The sequence below is a fragment of the Cricetulus griseus genome, chromosome 5, assembly GCF_003668045.3.
Source record: "Cricetulus griseus strain 17A/GY chromosome 5, alternate assembly CriGri-PICRH-1.0, whole genome shotgun sequence".
Lineage (NCBI taxonomy): Eukaryota > Metazoa > Chordata > Mammalia > Rodentia > Cricetidae > Cricetulus > Cricetulus griseus.
Genome location: NC_048598.1, coordinates 33219707 through 33240357, shown reverse-complemented (window position 1 = coordinate 33240357; position 20651 = coordinate 33219707). Strand labels below are relative to the sequence as shown.

Below are 20651 nucleotides of genomic sequence, written 5' to 3'. Positions count from 1 at the left end.
GGTGAAATGAACTATCCATCTGGCTTTCCCAGCTGTGCCTGGCATGACCAGAGAATTTAGGCTATTGGTCCCAGGTGCAGAAATACAGGCTTTATGTGAAATTTCTAACTAATTATCTGTTTGCCAACAAACAAAGTTCATAAAAAGAGCAAATTAAAATTCCTGTTCCAAAACTTGCCCTCTCTCCTAACTGCCTTCTTCTCTCAGCGATGATAGTGTCACAGTGGGTAGCAGTAACACTTCTGACACTTCATCACCTCCTCTTTTCTTATTATCTCTATTTACTTCCCAGTATCCCCCAAATCAGGCTTGAAGTTAGTTTAGTCCTGTGATATGGGAGAACTTTCTTCTCCAGACTGACAGCTTGTGTTCTCATCTGTGAAGTAAGAATGTGTGATTTTTTGGACTTTCCTCCCATGAAAATTAAATAAGAATGTGTTTACAAAAGGCCTGGTACATATGAATTTAGTTCTAACTTTCAGCTAAGCTGGGTACCTCACTATGTCCACATCTTCACCTCTGTTCTCTACTAACTCCTCTGCTTCTGCCCATCAAATCATAAGCAACTTTTATCAAGCCATCCTTCAAAGGTCACCTCCTGTTAGTATCCAGAGGTGATGCTTCTCACTTCTGAAATGGAAATGATTCTTGAACAGTGTTTCACAGCTCGCAAGGCACTTGGCATTACTGTCACACATTCTACCTTTGCAAATGTCATCTCTTCATGTGGGCTTTCCTGTTTATCTCCCTTTCATAATCTATTTATATAATAAATAGTTTTCAAGTGACTGAAGGGTATCATAAGCCAATAAGGGAAATGCAGATCTGGTACAGGCCAATGAAAAGTGACTCAGAAATAATGAAATCATTTAAACAAAGAATAAGACACCAAACACACTTCATGTTTTGTGTGCTGATTTTTTAATGAACAATTTATCGTCTTATAAAATAACTGGCTGTAGCTGTTTTACATTACAATACAGTAGATCAGCTCCTTTCACTGTGCTCCAATCAAACTATCCCCTTGGGTGCTGACACACTAGTGTTCACACAGAATAGACGAGTGTCCAGACCAATGCCTTGTAATGTTGGAAAGGGACGCAGAGAACCAAGGAGACTTTACTCACTGCTTTCTTTGCCAGGGTCTGCACATTGTCCTTGATGACCTCTTTCCTGTATCTGTGATTGAAGGCTGTCATGCTAACCATTGAAGTCAGCCACCCCTGGGCCATGTGGACCTAAAAACTTAGTTACTAAGAACAAGAAGAAACAGAGAAGTGACTCTGGAACAAAGAAACAGACAGATGAGCTTCTGTGAAGGGACCTGGATGGCATTATGGATGGGAAAGAGAAACAAAATGCAGACAATCACATGGGGACAAGAGCGAGTTGTCCCTGGGGTCTATGATCATTTTCTTTATTAGGGACTTGAGTTGCTCCAAACACTGGGGCCTGGGGACAAAGTCTAGACAAGACAGCTGCCACTGTCTCTAGCTGATAATGGCTAAGTGGCCTGCAGGCTGAGGAACTTTTCATACACCCCAGAAACTGTCCTCTTGCCTTCCCAGGGCAGGGTGGATGTTGCCAAGAAAGAACAAAGTATCTTAAAATGAAATATGGGATGGAAATGTCCTCTCTGTTCCTGTTAATGGACTTGACAAAGAGGCTGAGCAAGGGCACACATTGGTGAGCACTGTGTGCTCATACCAATAGGGTCACAGCATCTCTGCACAGGGTTGTGCCCAGGATAACTATTGCCTGTCTCCATCTCTGTCTTCTCTGTCAAGATTGCCCAAGGCATCCTAGAATCTGGATGTTTCCCCAAGAAAACAATTTTAGTGTGTGTGTGTGTGTGTGTGTGTGTGTGTGTGTGTGTGTGTGTGTGTGTGTGAGTAGTAGTAGTAGTAGTAGTAGTAGTAGTAGTAGTAGTAGTAGTGGTAGTAGCAGTAGTAAAGATTCTAAACTTTTCTGTTGTGTTTTTTTCTATTTTAAACTTATCAGGATTCCCAAACATATATGAGTTGTCTCTCCTGACCAAGGGCACTAAGTGTGAAAGGCAGTGAAGAGAATTTAAGCAACTGTTTACCTCAAAGCTAGGAATAGAGGCAACAGAGGAATTTTGGATGCACAAAATTTGGTCTTCCCTTTCTCAACGACTTTGTTCTCCTCATTCCACTGACACACAGGCAAGTATGTGTGCATTGCCATATCCACAGTCATTACAGAACACTGCTCTTCACGTGTACAGCCAGGGTGGTATGTTGATGATGGTAAATAATGTTTCCTTTCTCTTTTGATGGGTTAGTTCCCTCATTCATAATGAAAAATAGGGAGAACAAAGGAGAGGCTGTGGAGATACCAGAAGTGGCTACAAGTTTTGCCTGGTCTAATTTCCACTGAAGAAAAATTTAGGGAAGACAGAGCTCAGAGCCTCCATAAGAGGACAAGACCAATGTTAGACAGGAGAAACTGTTTACTCTCTTTCTACGTCTGATCCAGGAACAGTTGTAAGAAAAAACACCTAGAAAAGACCCCATGGGAAAATGTAAGCCTAAGATGGATGAGAACAGAAGAGTCACTGTGATTGTTTTGTGTGTAGCCCATATATAGCTATTGAACAAGAAATGGCAAAGACAACAAAATGGACCCCAAATAGTTGAAATTCTTCTTTCTCCCCACAGAGTGTCACCCTTGTTCCATGTTTCCTAAGCTTGCTTATTGGGTCACAAACTTTATGCTATGCCACTTTAATTAGATTTATCTCCTTGCTCTGAGAATCACCCTGGCCTCCTTTGGACACTTGGAACAAGGACTTATTCACTTATTCCATCCTCTTATCCTCAAACCTGTTTTAATCTTGACCTCACCTCTCTGACAGCCTTTGGCTCCTCCATCCCTCTCCATTCTTTCATCTCTTTTTACCTTCCCTCTATTAGATTTCCAAAGCCCTTTCTATTCTCAGAAAATCCACAGTTGGTGATGTGGCTATGAATGACAGCCAGACTTTGGGACTTCCAACAAGGACAGACACCAACTGGCCAAATATGCAGAGGGTGTAAGTTCCTGTAAGACTGGTGTTGGGAGAATGAGCCCTAACACAAACTTTTTGACTGGCTGGCTGGCAGCTACACTTGGACTAGGCACATAGAGAAGTGGGAATGACCCTGGACTTCACCAACTCTGGGAGTTCTGAGAAGGGGGGAAATTTGTATGTTCCTTTTGATGGATACTTAGAAACCATTGTCTAGTTCTACTAGACCTGCCAAATGGGTTCCCATTTGTAACTTTCCATGCCTCTTGCTGTTAGCATGCCAAATCTATCTCCTTCTAGTAGACCCAGCTCCCAGGTCATAAAGTGATGATCAGCTGACAGGCCAGGACCCAGGATTGCATCTACTCTCTCCTCTACCCATCCAACCTGCCAATCCCTGTCAATAAAAGGAGGGCAAAAAAACCTTTCTTTCTGTTCTCGAAGCTTCAGTATCCATCTGGACATGAACTTCACAGCAGCATGTGTGGAACGATGGATAATTTTTAGCTTAGTAAACAGCAAAATATATAATATATTTATATAATTATGTTTAAATACTTACAAAGACATAGCTAACTTCATTATTTAAGAAAGACTACACAAAAGAAAGGCAAAGGGCCAGTTTAGAGTAGATGAGCCCTGAAAGATGACCGTCCATCTGGAGTGGGGATTAACAGAGTGTCCCTGGCATCTTACCTTCTAATATTTTGATATTGTTTTACATGTTGGGTGGAGTTGAGCCACTGAAAGCATACAGAGTGGGAAAGAGTGAGAGTTGAGAAAAGAGAGGAGTAGAGTACAAATGGGAAAGAGAGTCCTGTTTGTCACATTTCTCCTTCCATTTCTAATCAATTGTTTTTATTTTTGTTTTTCTACAGAAACGTTTGCCTATAATTCCTCCCTACTTGGACTATGTAATGCATTAATTGGCACCTACAAAATTCTCTTGCATTTCTTAAAGGCTCTCCGTTCTAGGCTCTCCTTCCACCACAGGACATGTATTGTTCATTCATCCTTCACATCCTGCCATGGGACCCTCTCTCTTAGTCTGCCTTCAGGGGCAGAGGAGGGTGGGCTCTGGTCCTAGAGTTACTGATTTTCTTCTGCCTTAGGATCTCGACAGGTGCATTCATCCAGGTCACAGTCAGCAGCAAATGGGATGACCTAGGGGAATGAACAGGAAGTTGAAATCATTCTCATTTTTTTGTGCCAAGATTCATACTTTTCAACTGGCTTTAATTTTCTCCATTTGATCCTACAAGAAGAATGAAATTGGGGATTTGCCTCATAGGATTTTAATAACACTGGGTCGTCTTATGATATCCCACGTTATTTTAGGCATGGCAATTCTTCATTGCTTCTCTTTCTTCATCTATAAGGTAAGATGATATCAGTTCCACATTCCAGAGAACATCTGTGTTCTTGAGCCAAATGGATGATATTAACACATTTATACCTTACTGCTCACCTATAACTATTGTTGGAATAACTCCTAACATTACTGACAGTGTCTAGTGTAATTGTTTCTGTTACTGCTATATTTCTGGTAGACAGAAAGTTGAATGTTAACACTTCTTATGAGGAAGACTCTAACTGACTTAACTCAGAGCAATGAAGCCTAGCATCCCTCAATGTTTCTGACTTTGTGTTTGTGGGGCAGTGGGATCATCTGTGGCATCTTCATATGCATGGATTTTTGCCTTTCTTGAGCCTAAGATATACTTTGGCTAGTGAGACATTGCATCTCCCTACACACTGTGTGTGACTGTTATCTCACTTCTATGTAATTATCCCTCTTCCATTCCAGACATGGCACAGAAAGAGTTGCTTTCTTTTTTTTTTTTCTGCTTGTGCTGTTACCAACAGGTAAGCAATTCCTTTTGAATGTGGGTCATTAGAATCAAAGGCAATGGGCACTGCTGAGATTTGAAAATGGTAAATGGTCTACCTTTTGTGTATTCATGATTAAAAGAGATAAACACAAATGTCTTATATTAGTGCAGATACACTGAGGGGATGGGTTTAATGGTTATACAACTAGACTGGAGAAGGGATAAGATTGTGTGCACATATGTAATAAAAGATGATATAGTAATCAATAGAGATGTGAGATGATGGACCTTTATAATTATGGTTTTTCTGTATGCTGGCCAGATGCACTGAAATTAATAGACAAAGCCCAGGTTTACAGAGTATGAAATGTAGAGAGAGTTAAATGACTTCTTTCTAGGTGGCCATGCTGTCCTGTATATAGACACCTTGAATAGCTATTTCCACAAGAATAGAAAACAGCTGGCTTGATTTCTGACTTATGGTCAAAGTTCACGATCTGTTTCTTTTAGCTCAAGATTGATTAGTTATCAGAGAAAGAGAGGCCCAAATTGATTGCTCATGTGTTGAGTCCTTTAGTATTCCATGTTGTCACTTCATTCATGTGAAATGCTTAACATAGTGCCTGGCACATAGTAAGTGATCAGAGGGGGTGGAAATTGTATGTGGTACTCTAGTCTGTATATAGCTGATTGTGGCTTTATCGTAGGGAAGGAAATAACTTAGCCTATCTCCAAAGTATTGAATTTGACAACTAGCTTCAAAAATCCCAAAAGCACTTGCACTTTTACTTATAACATTGCAAAATTTTAGCTCACTCAGGTTTACAGATGTAAGGAGATTATATATTAATTTAACAGCACCAAGAATAACAGGGACAAAGGATATCAGACAAAGGGTTACTGCAGATTTGGTCCAGAGTGATCCAGGTAGCAATCTTAACACATTCCTATGATGTATTTACAATAGATCAAAGATAAGTAATAACCAGGAAGCTTTTCACTGGTAATCTAGAACCTTCAAGGAATGAAGACATTCTTTGATCTGGGCAATGACAATCAGGCAGGAGACTCTCAGTAATAAAAGCTGTTCCTGTCCTAATGGGTCACTGTATTGACAATTTAGTAAGATGTGTTCACCACCTCTTCTCCTAATTACCTAATCTCCCAATCACTCCACAAACTCCAGCTACTCATTGTAGATTTCTCTTATTGACTGTACAATGAAGGAGAGCTAACCAGAGCCCTGCCCCCCATTTCTGCAGTCACACAGCCTTTCGACCATCCCAGGTGCTCTCACTTACCTTCTTGGAAGATAGTGTGGAAGAGCAGCAGTCTCCCCCATCATAGTGGCAATAGGCCCGGTTATTGATAGTGTCACACCAACCATCTGCTTGGAAAGGCTGTGAAGAGATTGAGTCAGCATCCTGTGTAGCTTCAAGGCCCCATTTCCCTTCCCCCAATTCACCTCTAACCTACTCCAACCCAAATCACAAAATATCCAAGAGACCGTGGATAAACACCCAAAAGACAGAACACATTCTCAAGAAGTTGAAAAGCCTTGAGAAAAGAGCTCTGTGCCCAAGGCACTGGTTAATTTCCTGTCTAGCATCTGCTTGTGGCCTAGTCTGAGGTCTGTTTCTATCATTAAACTTTCTGATCAGTTACTTTAGCTTTCTTGTAATAACAAATCTTTATAGGATGTGTATTCTACTTCTACATTTTAATTGTGTTAATTATTAGAAAAAGCCTGTGTTTTGAGCAATGTTGGCTTTATCAGTGATGAAACAGGAATGTAAATAGATGATAAGAATGTCCCAGATCACATAGCCAGGGTCAGGCAGAGCTAGGCATCATTTGTCATGGTATCTTGCCTTTATGCTACTTCTCGTCATCTTTAGGCCCTTCTCCAAAGCCTGACACTTAGAGACTTTAGAAGTCCTCAGCTTCTGTGATAACATATATGTTGTCTGTCCAAGATGAAAGTGGTCCTAGGTTAAGGATACCAAGGTTGGCACCAAAAAATATTCCCATATGTACAGCTAGCTACCTGATGCATAGCAGCTAGATGCAAAATTTGGAGCAGAGAGAGCTGAACTGTTTCCATACACTCCTGTTACTGCTTTCAGGAACCAAAATGGGAAATGTGCCCAGACTAAACCAGAGTTAATGGACTGTTTTACCCTAAAAGGGAATGTGTGATAAGAACAGCAACAAATAGTAAAGAAAACACTTCAACCAACCAATGCATCTCTTCTCCAGAGAGCTACCTCTTGAAGGAAATAGAACATACAGCATCCAAGAAGGTCTATCAGCCAGCCTACCTGCACTGTAACCCTGGCTTACCCTGTCCAGCTCATTCCCAAATGTAAACCCTTAGGAAACATCTCATGGTCAAGTTCTTTGAATTATGGAACTTGGGCATTCTGAGACATGTGAAGATCACTTTCTCTCTCTTACCTTCCTTAAATGTCAACTATGTAGACTATCCCATAGTCCACCATGCTTTGATAAAATAGATCACTCAGTTCAGTAATGGCCATGAAATAATATTCAGCAATTGAGTTACATCAGAACAAACTTGTCCAAGGCATTACTTCAGTGTTTTGATTTATTCTATGGGGTCCTGAGGTCATTTGAACATCTCATCCCAGATGTATACCCATTTGCCAACCATTGAAAAGATGCTACTTGTAGGATAGACCTCAACAGCTGTCGCACAGCTGTACAGTAATGTCAGTTGAGAGCAGGAAGGGACATGAATTCTGTTTGCAACTCAGTCCTCACTGGGAGAAAAAACAAAGATTCAGAGATAAACATTTGTCTTTCACATTAGAGCCAATTACTTTGGCTCCAGAAAGCTTGAGATGACTATATATGATCATGCACAGGGATCAGATCCATCTTTTAAGATCTCTCAGGCTCCTCTTCCTTCTTCAAGTGCTTAGAGAATAACTTCCTCACTTAATACTAAGATCTGTTACTCTTCTTCGACCCTTGACCAACTAATTCGTCAAACTTGGTCAGATTTTTTTACTGTCTATATGATTTTTATAATGATAAAAACTCACATATCTCCCCACTTCTTTTGCACATTTTAGGGTGCCCTTCAGAGTGGAGGGAATGGTAAGTCTGAAGATGTCTTCTGTAAAAAAATAGCTTATACTTTGCTATGCATGTATGTGTATTTGCATATGTGCCAGTGTGTGTGTACATGTGTGTGCATGCTTGTGGAGGTAAGAGGACAACTCTAGGTGTCATTCCACAGATTCAATTTGTGTATTTGTTGTTTTGAAATGAGGTCTAAACCTGACCAAGTAGACTAGGCCAGAGAACCTTAGACCTATGTCTATTTCTACCTCCCTAGTACTAAGATTAGAAATGTGTACCACAAAAACTAGGTTGTCACAGTCCATCACTGAAGGAAAAAAAAAACAGTTTTTGTTGTTGTTGTTGTATGTTAGTTTTTAACATGGATTCTGGGATTAAACTCACATGCCTATGCTTATAAGATAGAGCATTACAAACAGAGCTATTTCCCCAGCTCTAGTTGACACATTGGGGTGGTTTTAGGAAAGAATCCTGGGTAATTGTTCTTTGTAATATCTTTACCATGAATGGTGACTCAACTCAAGAACATAAGAGAATTTATGATGAAGCAGTCACAGCCTAAGTGACCTTCTCTAGGCCTTACTGGGCTTCTCTTGCAATGATCCCCAAATGGTTTCTAAAAGCTGTTTGATTTTTACTCCTAAAGGGTCATGGGGAGTAGAAATATAGAGAGCTTTTGGAATAATACTCAAGGGTTTAATATACTATATACCTATTAGAGCTAATTGCCACTTCCCTAATGTGCCAACCACTCCACCCTCAACAAACAGAGTCTCCTATGGCAACATGTGCTTGGGAAGACTGATAATTTGAACCCAAAGTTACAAAGGAATGAGCAATTGATCCAAAGTTTGAATGCATTCAAAGACTACATATAGAGTGGACTTTTGTTGCAATATTTGAAGATGTCAAACTTAGTACACCACTCCTGTCTTAAGACTACTCCCCAAGAGAGTAGTGCTGGGATGGCTTTTCCCTGTGTATTAGGGTATATTTCTCTGCTCATATGTACTTTATACCATAAGGTGTTCCCTGTAAGTGTATTTTTTAGGCATCTGAAGGTCATTTTGTAGAGGTCACTTTTTGATTCTCATTTTAACCATGGGGACAAAGAAAAAATCTGTAAAATGCCAACACTTATACAACACAGTCATCAATATGAATATTAGTTGTCAATGTTCAGGAAGATTCATTTGTTTACTAAATATGATTCCTCTAGCACATACATACACATACATGCACACACACACACCCTTTTCAGGTGTTACTTAGCATTGAGACAGAAACCCAAGCCTATAGCTCATAGCTAAGATGTATTCTTAAATTAAAGATTATCTGAGCTGTTCTTTTTATGCTGGCTTTCCTTTTTGGTATCCATTTTGGTTGTGACAGAAAGGCTTATGTTGTTGACCTCTTAGTGGCAGTTGTATTGCAAGGAGGTGAGGTGATCAGATAAATAATGAATGAGAGTACACTTGGAACACACACCAGTCTATTCTGTCTGAATAGCTTTAGAAGCTTCACTAAAACAATACAATATCTTCTTAATTAGTGCTATTATTACAGGAGGTTCCTTGTTAACAGAATGAGTTAGTCCCATGTGGCCAATAACATTTGTTGTTTTGCAGCTCTTCCCCCAAAAGACTGATCCACAGAGATGGTGGCTGTGTGTTGTCTGTGGATGTAGTCATTCAGACAACCAATCAACATTGTTGATTCTATACCTATATATGCAGAATTCTCTCTCTATGTGTGTGTGAGAGAGTATGTGTGTATACAGAATATACATCATTATATATATATATATATATATATATATATATATATATATATTCTATACTTATATATGCAGGGTTGCAGGGACATATATATCTATACAGAGGTAGTGAAAACATGGCTCCCCTCTTGAGGAAGTCCACTGTTAGTAGTCTCAGTTTGATGGACTAACCTAGTGCTAGCATCAAAACATAGATAAGAAATAATTTGATTCACATTTAGGGATGAGAGGATCTACTTGACAGCAGTGGGGGAGCTTCTGCTTCACCCTCTATGGAGAATAATGTAGGGCTAGATGATTCTACAGAGAAGAGGATTCTGAAAGAACTATTAAATGGGAAGAAAGATGCCAACTGAGGAGGCCACAGAGCCCACCCTCAAGAGATTTCCACAAACTGTGATTGTTAGGCCGGCAGCACAGCCCTTGTGTGAACAAAACCAAGAATTGTTTTCTTCTGCAGCTTGCAATAGAACCTAAGACCACAATTACGTTCTAAGAAGGCAGCTCTAACTGCCATCCTCCTGCTCTGCTAACATAAAGGTTGGGATCTCAACCAGAAGGGACTCTCCCTCTGGGAACCATGGTGTAGAAATTCCTGTTTGATTACAAGGATGACTTAAACCAGGAGTAGACATTAACCTTTGGCGTGATGCCAAGCACTCTGTTCTCTCCCTATGTCATTTCTGAACAAGATTTCCTGTTACTCAGATGAGAAATCAGAGCACTACCATTTGCTCACATTCATTAGGCTGTGTCAGGACTCCAGAGATGCTTCTTTCCAGAGAAGCATCCACTCTAAGCTCCACAGAGTAGACTGAGCTGTGTAACAAACCACTCCATTTCCTTGCTTTTCATAATGATGGCATTTTGCCTGTCTTCGTTCTCAACCTCACCTTGTACTTTGTGGTTTCAATGTTTGTATATTCCCAGCTCATGTTAAAATACAATTGCTATTAAAACAATATTAAGATCTAAGACTTTCAAGGTGGAATTAGGCTTGTAGAAGGAGAGATTGGCTTAGCTCTTTCCCTACCCTTCACCACCCTGTCTCTCTCCTTCCTTCCTTCATGCCCTACCTTTCACTGCTAGATGATCATTTGAACTTAATGTCCCAAAACTCCAGAAATGGAAGTATGAATTTATATTCATTAGAAATTATGCAGGTTTACCAGACTGATGGCTTAGAGGCCAGCAGGGGACTGATCCAGACCCCCTGAATGTGGGTGTCAGTAAGGAGGCCTCGGCAATCTATAGGGCCTCTGGTAGTTGATCAGTATTTATCCCTGGTGAATGAATTGTACTTTGGGAGCCCATTCCATGTGGAGGGATGCTCTCTCAGCCTGGACACATTGGGGACAGCTTAGGCCCTGCCCTGAATGATATTACAAATTTTAGAAAACCCCCATGGAGGGCCACACCATCCCTGGAGAGTGGAGGGAAGTTGGGGTGGGGGACTGATGGGGGCCGGGCAGGAGGGGAAGGAGAAGGAGCTGGGATTGACATGTGAAGTAGGCTTGTTTCTACTTTAAATAAAAATAAATTATAAAAAACAAAAAAAGAAACTATGCAGGTTTAAGTAGTCTATTTTCACAGAACAAGCAGATAAAGACACCTCAGCTATATCTACTGTATCCCCGAGGCCTGCGTTTTACACACAAGGCCTTTAAAGCATATAAGATGGGGAGTTTCATTACAAATCTTCCCTTAGCATCTTGTAGACAAAACTTGGCCAGGCTTAGATACATTTCATGGATGTATATTGCCAGAACTCTACTTGCTTATCAATAAGATAATGGATCACAAATAAGGATCAAAGGTGAGCTTATAAATTAGTAGAATCATAGAAAAGAACATGAGGTTCCTGTAACTAACATAATCTAGCAACCCCACCTTTGGGTACATATTAAAAGGGATGGTGAAAGGTTTTTTAGTTCAATTTAGTTTCATTTTTAATAAGGGCCATGGAAACAGAAAATCCTAGGGATATATGTAGGCTTAGAGACTACTTCGTGTAAAACATGTATGTTACAAATGAAATGGGGCCTTAAAAAGTTAACTGAGATCTGGAGAGAAGGCTTCGTCAGTAATGTACTTGATGTGCCATCAGAGTACCTGAGTTTGGTTACCAGCACCTACAGGAAACGCCAAATGGTAAGTCACAGTATAATGCCAGCACCAAGGAGAGGGAGACAGAAGGATCTCAAAGTTGCTGCTCAGTCAGTCTACTTGAATGAAGGAGCTTCTGGCTCAGCAAGAAACCATGTCTCAACAAACAATTGGAATGGTGACTGGGGGAAAACATTGAATGTTAACTGATGGACTCCACATGCGTGTACACACAAATATGCCTCAGAACTACTATGGCATGTCTTATGCATGTACATCATAAGATTTCACACTCTGAAAGTGCAGGCAAAGGCTTGGGATCTCATAACTTTCTAGGCCCCAGCCTCTAGTTCAGTCTAGACAGAACACTTTCTCAACAAATATATTAGTATGATTGCTCTGTTTAAAGTGAGAGCCTAACTGCAATTGCATGCTGTATGACCAGATTCCTTCTTTTCACTATTCCTCCACTGATAGGACATTTGGTAGACATGTTGCTTTATGAGAATCACATCACTTCCCTGTGCATATTTATATATTTCTAGTATGTATTTACATATTTCTATTATATATTAGAGTATTGATACTCATCAGTTTCTGCAGGTTAAGAAGTCAAATACAGTATTTGGAAACTCTCTGTGTATAAACCAACTAAAATGAAAATGTAGGGGAAATTAAAAGGGGTAGGAGGTGTAAGTGAGACAGGAGAATGAGGGATAGGAAATGTGGAAGGTCAGCCAAACTTAATGTGAAAAAAAAACTAATGAAAAAATTAAAAGCATTCTCTCAGTTTCACAGCTAAGATTTTAAGAAATGACAAAAATTCCCTAGGGAACCAAAGACAAAGAAAACAAAGACTAGAGCAGAAAGACAATAAATTGGGAACATCTTAGGAGTGAAGTAATCAAGCTGGGGTAGGAATAGGTGACTAGATCACAGGTCTTTGCGAAGTATGGAGGAACCACTGACACTGTTGGTGTTTTGATAAGAACACTCATGAAGCCTGTAAAGATGTCACAGCCACATGCTAACATTGCACAGGCAATGTGGCTTACTTGGAAGACTGGGGGGTCTGGTACTATTATTAGCTCTGAAGTCTTCATAGCTCAAGCCCAAGCTTTGGCTAAATTCACGAATAACTAAGATGTCAATAACCTGCTGGGGTTTAGCTTAAGGGAGCATCACCTTGAAGATGTGAACATGCGAACTCTGTGGGCTATCAGAAGGATGCTGACATGGGCTCTAGTCATTTTCGTCTTTAGTCTCTTCAGGACTGGGGATTGGATCTAGGGCTTTAGATATGTTAGGAAGCCACTTTACCGCTGAACTATATCCACTGCCCATTTTCTCATGGTCTTGCTAAGTGTTCAGTGGTGTACTTAAACTCATTCAGTAACCCTCTTCAGCCATCCCAATGACTGAAATAATAGTCTGTGGTAGCACAAATTAGGATACATGGGATTGGAATGATGTAGGTTAATTTTATTGGGGAGAAATCACTTACATGAAAAACCGATAACCCAGGGTCAGCACTCTGAGCATCTACTGTCAGCTGCCCTCCGAAACCTGACCAGCACCCAGAGAGAGCAAGCCTGTCTTTCCTCTAAGGTCAAACAGGTATGGTCAGCGCCACAGGTGCCTAGAAGATCTCTCACTACAATAGTCCTGTGCCACCATGTCTGGATTGGGTTCTAGTCTTGTCGTCTACAATGTATCAATGATTCATGTGTAGTTTTGTAGATTCTGTGTAGGACCTCACACTTCTCCTCTTGCAATCTACTAGACCTACAGAGAAGGTAAATATGCCCTTTTACAAGGACTGAAAGAAAGCCTAAGAAATCAATATCCATTGAGAAAAGTAGTTAAAGAAGAAAAGCAACCAAAATAAGGTCATGTGACTTCCTTCTCCCTAATGTTTCATCTTCTTCAAATAAGCCAGAGCTATAGCACTCCTGTCTCAGAAAACATGAAGACTATGGAGCCTTCATGAACACCAAGGTGCAGATAACATGTTACACAAAGGCTTGGTCAGAGTCCTGCATTGCTCACTCTGCCCCCCACCCCACTATTCTGCATGTGACTTTAATATAAGCAATTGCATCCTTGCTTATATGCAGGATGCCAGTGCCTACCTCCCAGATTACTGTAAGAAGTAGATGAACAAATGGAACTAGAATGATTAAGACAGTGTTTGGCCTACAACAAATACTGAGTAGCTCAGTTTCATGAATGCAAAAGAGGCTACCACTACTATAGGCCTCGTGGGCTGGTGAATGAGTTTTCTGCATGAGGGCCCTGGTAAACAAAACCTTAAGAGTCTACTACCAACAGCTTTGGTACAAACCAAAGTTGTTCCTGTCTTTGACAGCCTCCTGCCCACTCACCTTCATTACATACAGAAAGATCTGAGTTATGAGGGAGTGAGGGTGGGGTATATGGGAAACGAGTATGCAATATGTAAGTCCGAAAGAGTAAAGCCCGCCCGGACTCTAAAATTACTCAAAGCGTAACAGCAACCTGGGTATCTCAATCAAGACAGGCTCTTCTTCTCTGACACTAAGAATGAATGCCTTGAGACACTAGGAATGAAATGGGGAAAATACAACCTTAGTAGGGAGGGAAGGGAAGAAGAGCAGAAAACAAAACTGCCCAACTCATTAGTTCATAAAGGCAATTCTGAAGAAGACACACTTATTAAACATTGACTTAGTCTTATGGATAGGTGCTGATGCACTAGACATTGAGTTGATATAATAGACTAGAGGGCTCGGGTGGAGCACACTGGTTTAGCAATCACTTAGCATGATAGAAGCTTTGGTTTGATCCCCAAACACAGGAGGAGGAAGATGAATGAATAGACAGGAGAGTAACATGGCAGTACCTCTGCTTGTGTGATCCCCATAGAACTGGATTCTTCTGTGTTCAAAGTCTGTACTTCTGACCTTGAGACACAGTAGGATTCAGTGAGCAGAGGAGGAAACTGGGAGGTCCCTGAACAAACAGCTGTTTACATCATTGCTCTTGTCAAGAAGGAAGCCAAATTCTATGCAGCATGATTGTCAAGAGGCCTTGCAGGCCACTTGTCTTATCCCAGTTATGAAAACAAGAAAGCTATGAGCAGAAGCATCCCTTGCAGGACTGCTGTGGAGACACCAGAGAGATCTGAAGGTGTTTCAGTACTCATTTTTGTAGAATCTTGAACTCAGACTTGGGTGGTATCACTAACATAAGTACTCTTGACCCAAGCAAAGTTTGCTGCTTGGCACCTACCATTACTAAACAGCATTTGAGATGTTGTACAAACAAGAAGGTAGGACACAGTTGGTGTGCAACCAGATTTAGGTCATGACTGACCAAAATGTAGTTGAGTGGGTTACTTGGGATCAACTGTACCAGAGAAAAAGGGGTTCATAGGGAAGACAAGGAGCTTCTGGAAAAAAAACAAAAAAACAAAACAAAAACAAAAAAAACCCAAAACACCTTTGTTGTTGTTTTTGTTTTGTTTTGTTTGGGGATGTGGAATTAGATTCAGATGCCTGGATTAGACAAAGAGTAGCTTGACTATTACAGTGGCTTAATGTAACAAGCAAGGTATAGGCTTGCTCACACTAGACTCTTTAAGACAACAGGCTAAATGACTCAGAGGAAATAGCAGAATTTCAAGCCACTGGGAGCATCACATTAGGTGGGATGTGACCTGAGGGTGCCTTCACTTGGTCACCTCAGTAGGTGGTACTCTCTCAGTTCCTCCTCTCTGTGTCTCCATCAGCTGCCCTGCCAGGCCATTCCCTCTATGAATGCAACATTCAGTGCTGAGTTTGCAAGCTTTGGGAACTTGCATTCTTGTGGAAGGTGGGGAGAGGGAAGGAAAAGAAGCAGGTCTGGGGCAGAGGTAGACATCCCGCACAGCATGAGAGAGGAAAGCACAGCACGCGACCCTAGACTCTAGGGCCAAGAGGGCCTGGGCAGGCTGTTAGGGTTCAGTCTAGCCCTGGAGCTTACACCTCCCTCTGCTTCTGGTTTCTGGCTCCTTGGATAGCCTTCAGCTCATGGGAGGTAGAGGCAGGCTGAGCTGGCCACCAGAATGTTCCACACAGCTCCAACACTGGTGGGATGATCAACCCTGCCCCCTATCACACACACACACACACACACACACACACACACACACACACACACATGCCAGGCAGCTCGGCATTTCTTGGCTTCCCAAGCCTGCCCGTGGAAGATGACTGGGAATGCAGACTGTGGGAGGAAATGACAATATTCATTGTTTGGATTAAATATTATTCTTGGCCCTCCTGCTGTTTGCTGAGTGTCTTATTTTTTTTTAATTTCCCGTTCTTTCTCATTCTGTTCTCCTTCTCTTCTGTCCTTCCCCCCTTTTTCTCCCTCTCTTCCCCAGAAGTTAAGCCCATGAAGAAAAGTTTAGAGGGAAAAGTGGAGACTACTAAGATGAAAGCTATTTAGGGAAGCCACAGTAGGTGAGAAAAACTTGTCAAGGCAGTGGTTCACTCTGAATGGGACTCCACTTAGTTTTCTCTGAGTTTTTCCAGGTGTGAACCAGAAGCTGCACAACTTGTTTTCTCTCTTTTGTATATATGCTGTATATGTAGAAATAAATGAATGTGTATATGTAAGCGCATGTGCTCATACACACAAACACACCTATGCTACTCATACATGATCTAACAAGGATAATCCCTCTCACAGCTACAAGACACACACTATAGAACTACTATTACATAATTATGATATAGATATATAGCATATGCACCCATACACACATGTCCAATTCCTCTAGAAGCCTCAGGCATAAATTAACAAACCTAAAGGTCAAACTCTCTTTATAAAACACAAAGTTCTTCTCTACCAGCCAAACGCTACTTTTAAAGTTTATGTAGTGCATGCTGTGTAACTTAAGCAGTATAGACATGAGTCCTTAGAATAACCCAATATGGCTGGTGGCGCTATGATATGTATTTTCCAGTCAAAAAGTTTTAAGGACAAGAACTGTCAGAGAATGCGACTAAAAACAGAACACAGAGCCACTGTCTGAGGTGGAGGGCTGCCAGGCTCACAGTGCCCCCCAGCACTATGATCATCTTGTTCACACATTCTTCACTATTTCATATCTAGTCCAGTCACTCAGCAAAGCCATCAATATTGATAGCCACCTTCTGTCTTAGGAAAGACCAATGTCACGGGAATACATAAGAAATGTATCTTATACAATATTGAATGTCTGGCTGGAGAGATGGCCCAGCAGTTAATAGTGCTTTCTGTTCTTGTAAAGGACCTGGATTCAATTCCCCGCACCTACATCAGGATTCTTACAACTTGTATCTCCATTTCTTGATAATCAGATGCCCTCTTCTGGGCTCCTTGGGCACTGCACACACAGGGTACATGTGTAAACCAATAGGTATGCACACATACACATAAATACAAATATAAATATAAAATTTGTACTTTAAAAAGATACAGAATGCAAAAAACATTTATTATAAGACAAGTATGAGACTTAGAGCTAGGATCCTGACACATCTAATTTACACATATTTTGTGTGTCTACTATATACAGGGCATATGTTTTACATATAATAAAGTTACTGTCTTAAGGAGTCTCTGTTGCTTAAGCACATAAGGCAGAATATGAGAATCATCTGAGACAAGAGAAATTAGAAGCAAATGAGGGAACTCCCTGAGTAATTAATAGCACCACTAATAAGAGCTTCAACGCTACAAAAAGGTGGGAGATGACATGGTTAGAAAAGCTTTTATGGAGTATATGGGTTTAGACTTCATCTTTAAAGAATGAGTAAGATTTGATTCGAGAATTATAAAGAATAATCCCAGTAGGAAAACTAAAGAGCAGCCAAGATTTGAGATGGAAAAAAAAGAAAAAAAGAAAAGATGTATCTGTGGTTTTCTGCTTCAAGAATTAATGATCCAAGTTTGGAACTATGTCAAAATCTCTATCCAGAGGAATTTGGTCCATATCCTGAAGACAATAGGGAACAACTGAGGTTTTTGGTTTTTGTTTTTTTTTTTTTCAGAAGAACATGACAAAAGCTATACTTTATAGGGTGGATCTGAGGGCAATACAGAGAGTGTTTAGGAGAGAACTGGGGGTACACTGAGCTTGGAGAATTCAGCTCAAACAAACAGCCTGGGCTGAGAAGTACAGAACCAACTGCTTGTAATGTGGAATAGATAAAAGCAAGCACAAGTGGTGTGATGAAGGGGATTGCCAGTAATGGCTGAGTGCTCAGATCTGAGGAGAAGATTGGTGAAGATAAAGGTTTATAACATTCTGACTATTTGAATCATGATATGTTTTTCTTAAACAATTTGCTCACTGAAAGCCCAGCTAGAAGGAATCCTCCTTGCCACCCTCCAGGGACTGAGTCATGGGACTCACAACACAATCAGGCAGCCAAGCCTGTCCTCACTGACAATGAGAAGCTGTGTACGTGTTACTTTCCCGTGTAAACACGCGTCTAGAGGGGCCCAGAACACTTTCTGTTCAGTCCAATCTCTGCCAGGCTTTCTCCACAACTTAAACACAACTACTTTATGACCCCCTGGGAATATCCAGGTCCAGTTGAGTTGAGGAATGGCAAGAGGGATGGGTCATGTTTATTCTAGAATATTTTCTTGCCAACACTCTTGTTTCTTTCAGCTCAGTTTAGTTTTTAAGTTCTTGTGTCTCTGAACAATTCAATTTGTGTGGCTGATTATTGTGGTTCTCATCCTCAACCTGTCACGCCATCCAGGGTTGTCAGCTGTTCTGTTCTGTTCTCTGTTAATTGGTCAGTCTATCCCATTTCACTTTCCCCCATATGGAACCTATTCTTTGTGAAAGTGTCTTGTTTACATTCTCTTTATCTACGGGATGCTTGTCTGTGTATCTTATCCACTCATCCCCTGATCAACTGCATCTGTTTCACTTCATGTTTTTAGTCTCTGAGCGCTGCTAAGCAAAGTTCCTTGACATACCTCCTCTGCCTTGTCTTTCTTGTGCTTAGAGCTTACAAAGCCCAGGGAACTGGCCTAACAGGTGGTGGTCAGCACCCCACACTCACCTCTTAGTTCCTTTCTCCTCCCTACTTTATGCCATGTATTTGTTTTTCTGGTTTTAATCTTTTTAACCAGTTTACATTAGAATAAGAATGAGTTCACTTATTGGTTCTATATTTGCTAGCTCTGGAGCGCTGGGAAACTAACTACATGGTCAGCCACCTATTTCCTCATTCATAAAACAGTAATGGCTAAAAGAAACGTAATAACTCCTTATCATATGCACCTGCCATGCAATACCATCAATGATGTTATCATTGTATAACGTGGGACAAGGTCTTACTTTGTTGTTATTTCCTGAGCACAAAGATTCTGGAAACTGAATCCTGATAGTTCCCTGTCTGTGAAAGTATACAGCAGTCACCCACCCCCTGGGGTGGCTTATCACTCTTCCTGTCTCTTTACATTCTGTGAACCGAGAATCTTACCACTTACCTTGGCAACAGTGCAATAGAACAACAATATAGAATATGGCCTCCATACTAAAAAGATACCTTCCTCAACAAAATCTGAAATTCCCAGTTACATAACCTGCTCACTCCACTGTTGAGTGTGGAAATTTAGCTGCAATGTGTCAAAGTTTATCTGGGCACTCATTATTTCCTCCCCCATCCCCACCTCCATGCTGCACCGATCCCTCTGAAGACTTTTATCATCCCATCATGGCATCTCTACATGCTCCACTTCTGGAAAGCAGCTGATCCCTGGGGACCAAAGACTACAAAGTCTCTACAACTAATTAAAATATAAGATGATATGTACTGAGAGATGAATATTTACAGAAGAAATGAGAACAAGCCTAACCTTCTCAGAATAACCCAGTGGAGCTAGAGGTCTATTTTTAAAAAATTGGGAACCCCAATGTTAACTTGCTCCTGTGTGTGTGTGTGTGTGTGTGTGTGTGTGTGTGTGTGTGTGTGTGTAGAGAGAGAGAGAGACAGAGAGAAAGAGAGAGAGAATGAACTAGACTAGACGAGTTATTTCATCAATTTATTAAAGTATTTATAGATTTATCAGTCCTTCCATATTTCTAGCACTTCTCTTTAAAAAGAGGACACATGAAGAGGTATAGAAGGAGAGGACAAAGAAGATGGTTCAGTGGGTAACAATGAGCACATGAGCTACATGAGCAGGAGGTTTAGAATTGGGATCCCCAGCACTTGGAATCACCTGGAAACCCAGGTGAGGTTACAAGAGCCTGTAACCCCCCAGTTCTGTCAGGTACAGAGGCAGAAGGATGGCTGGGGCTTGTTGGCATTCCTAATGGTTCCCTGCCTATAATAGCTTTAGGAAAGGAGGTTACGTGTTCAGGGAGAAACACTGTTTCAAAGAAATGAGGGGGAAAATGATACAGCAACATGTTGATACTTTTCTGGCCTCTATGCACATGTGGCTAAACATATACCATATTCATATCAGAAAGAGAGAGAGAGAGAGAGAGAGAGAGAGAGAGAGACGCAGAGAGGAGAGACATACAGGAAGTAAGTCCCAGAGAATGAATGCCTTCTGCTATTCAGTTCCAAGTTTGTCTGGACAAGTCTAGCCATCAGGATGAATACAGAGTATGTGATACCAGAGAAGATGAGAGATGAACAACACAGGAAAACAGTAGGAACTTACATTTTAGCTATAGCATCCTCAAGGTCACACGAGGCTTCAAAGACAAAGATCATTCCCGGAAATCAAATAGCATTTTAGACATGCATCACCAAGT

General features: G+C 40.9%; 1 protein-coding gene across 1 annotated transcript in view; it reads right to left on the bottom strand.

The window, feature by feature from the left end:
• Nucleotides 1–902: 902 nt before the first annotated feature.
• Pappa2 (pappalysin 2) overlaps nucleotides 903–20651 on the bottom strand; it is a 229470-nt gene continuing 209721 nt past the window's right edge. The window contains exons 21-22 of the mRNA XM_027417273.2: nucleotides 6165–6263; nucleotides 903–4195 (exon numbers count right to left, since the gene is read on the bottom strand). Coding sequence (XP_027273074.1) covers nucleotides 4121–4195; nucleotides 6165–6263 — 174 coding nt within the window. The 3' untranslated portion in view covers nucleotides 903–4120. The remainder of the gene's footprint in view (nucleotides 4196–6164; nucleotides 6264–20651) is intronic.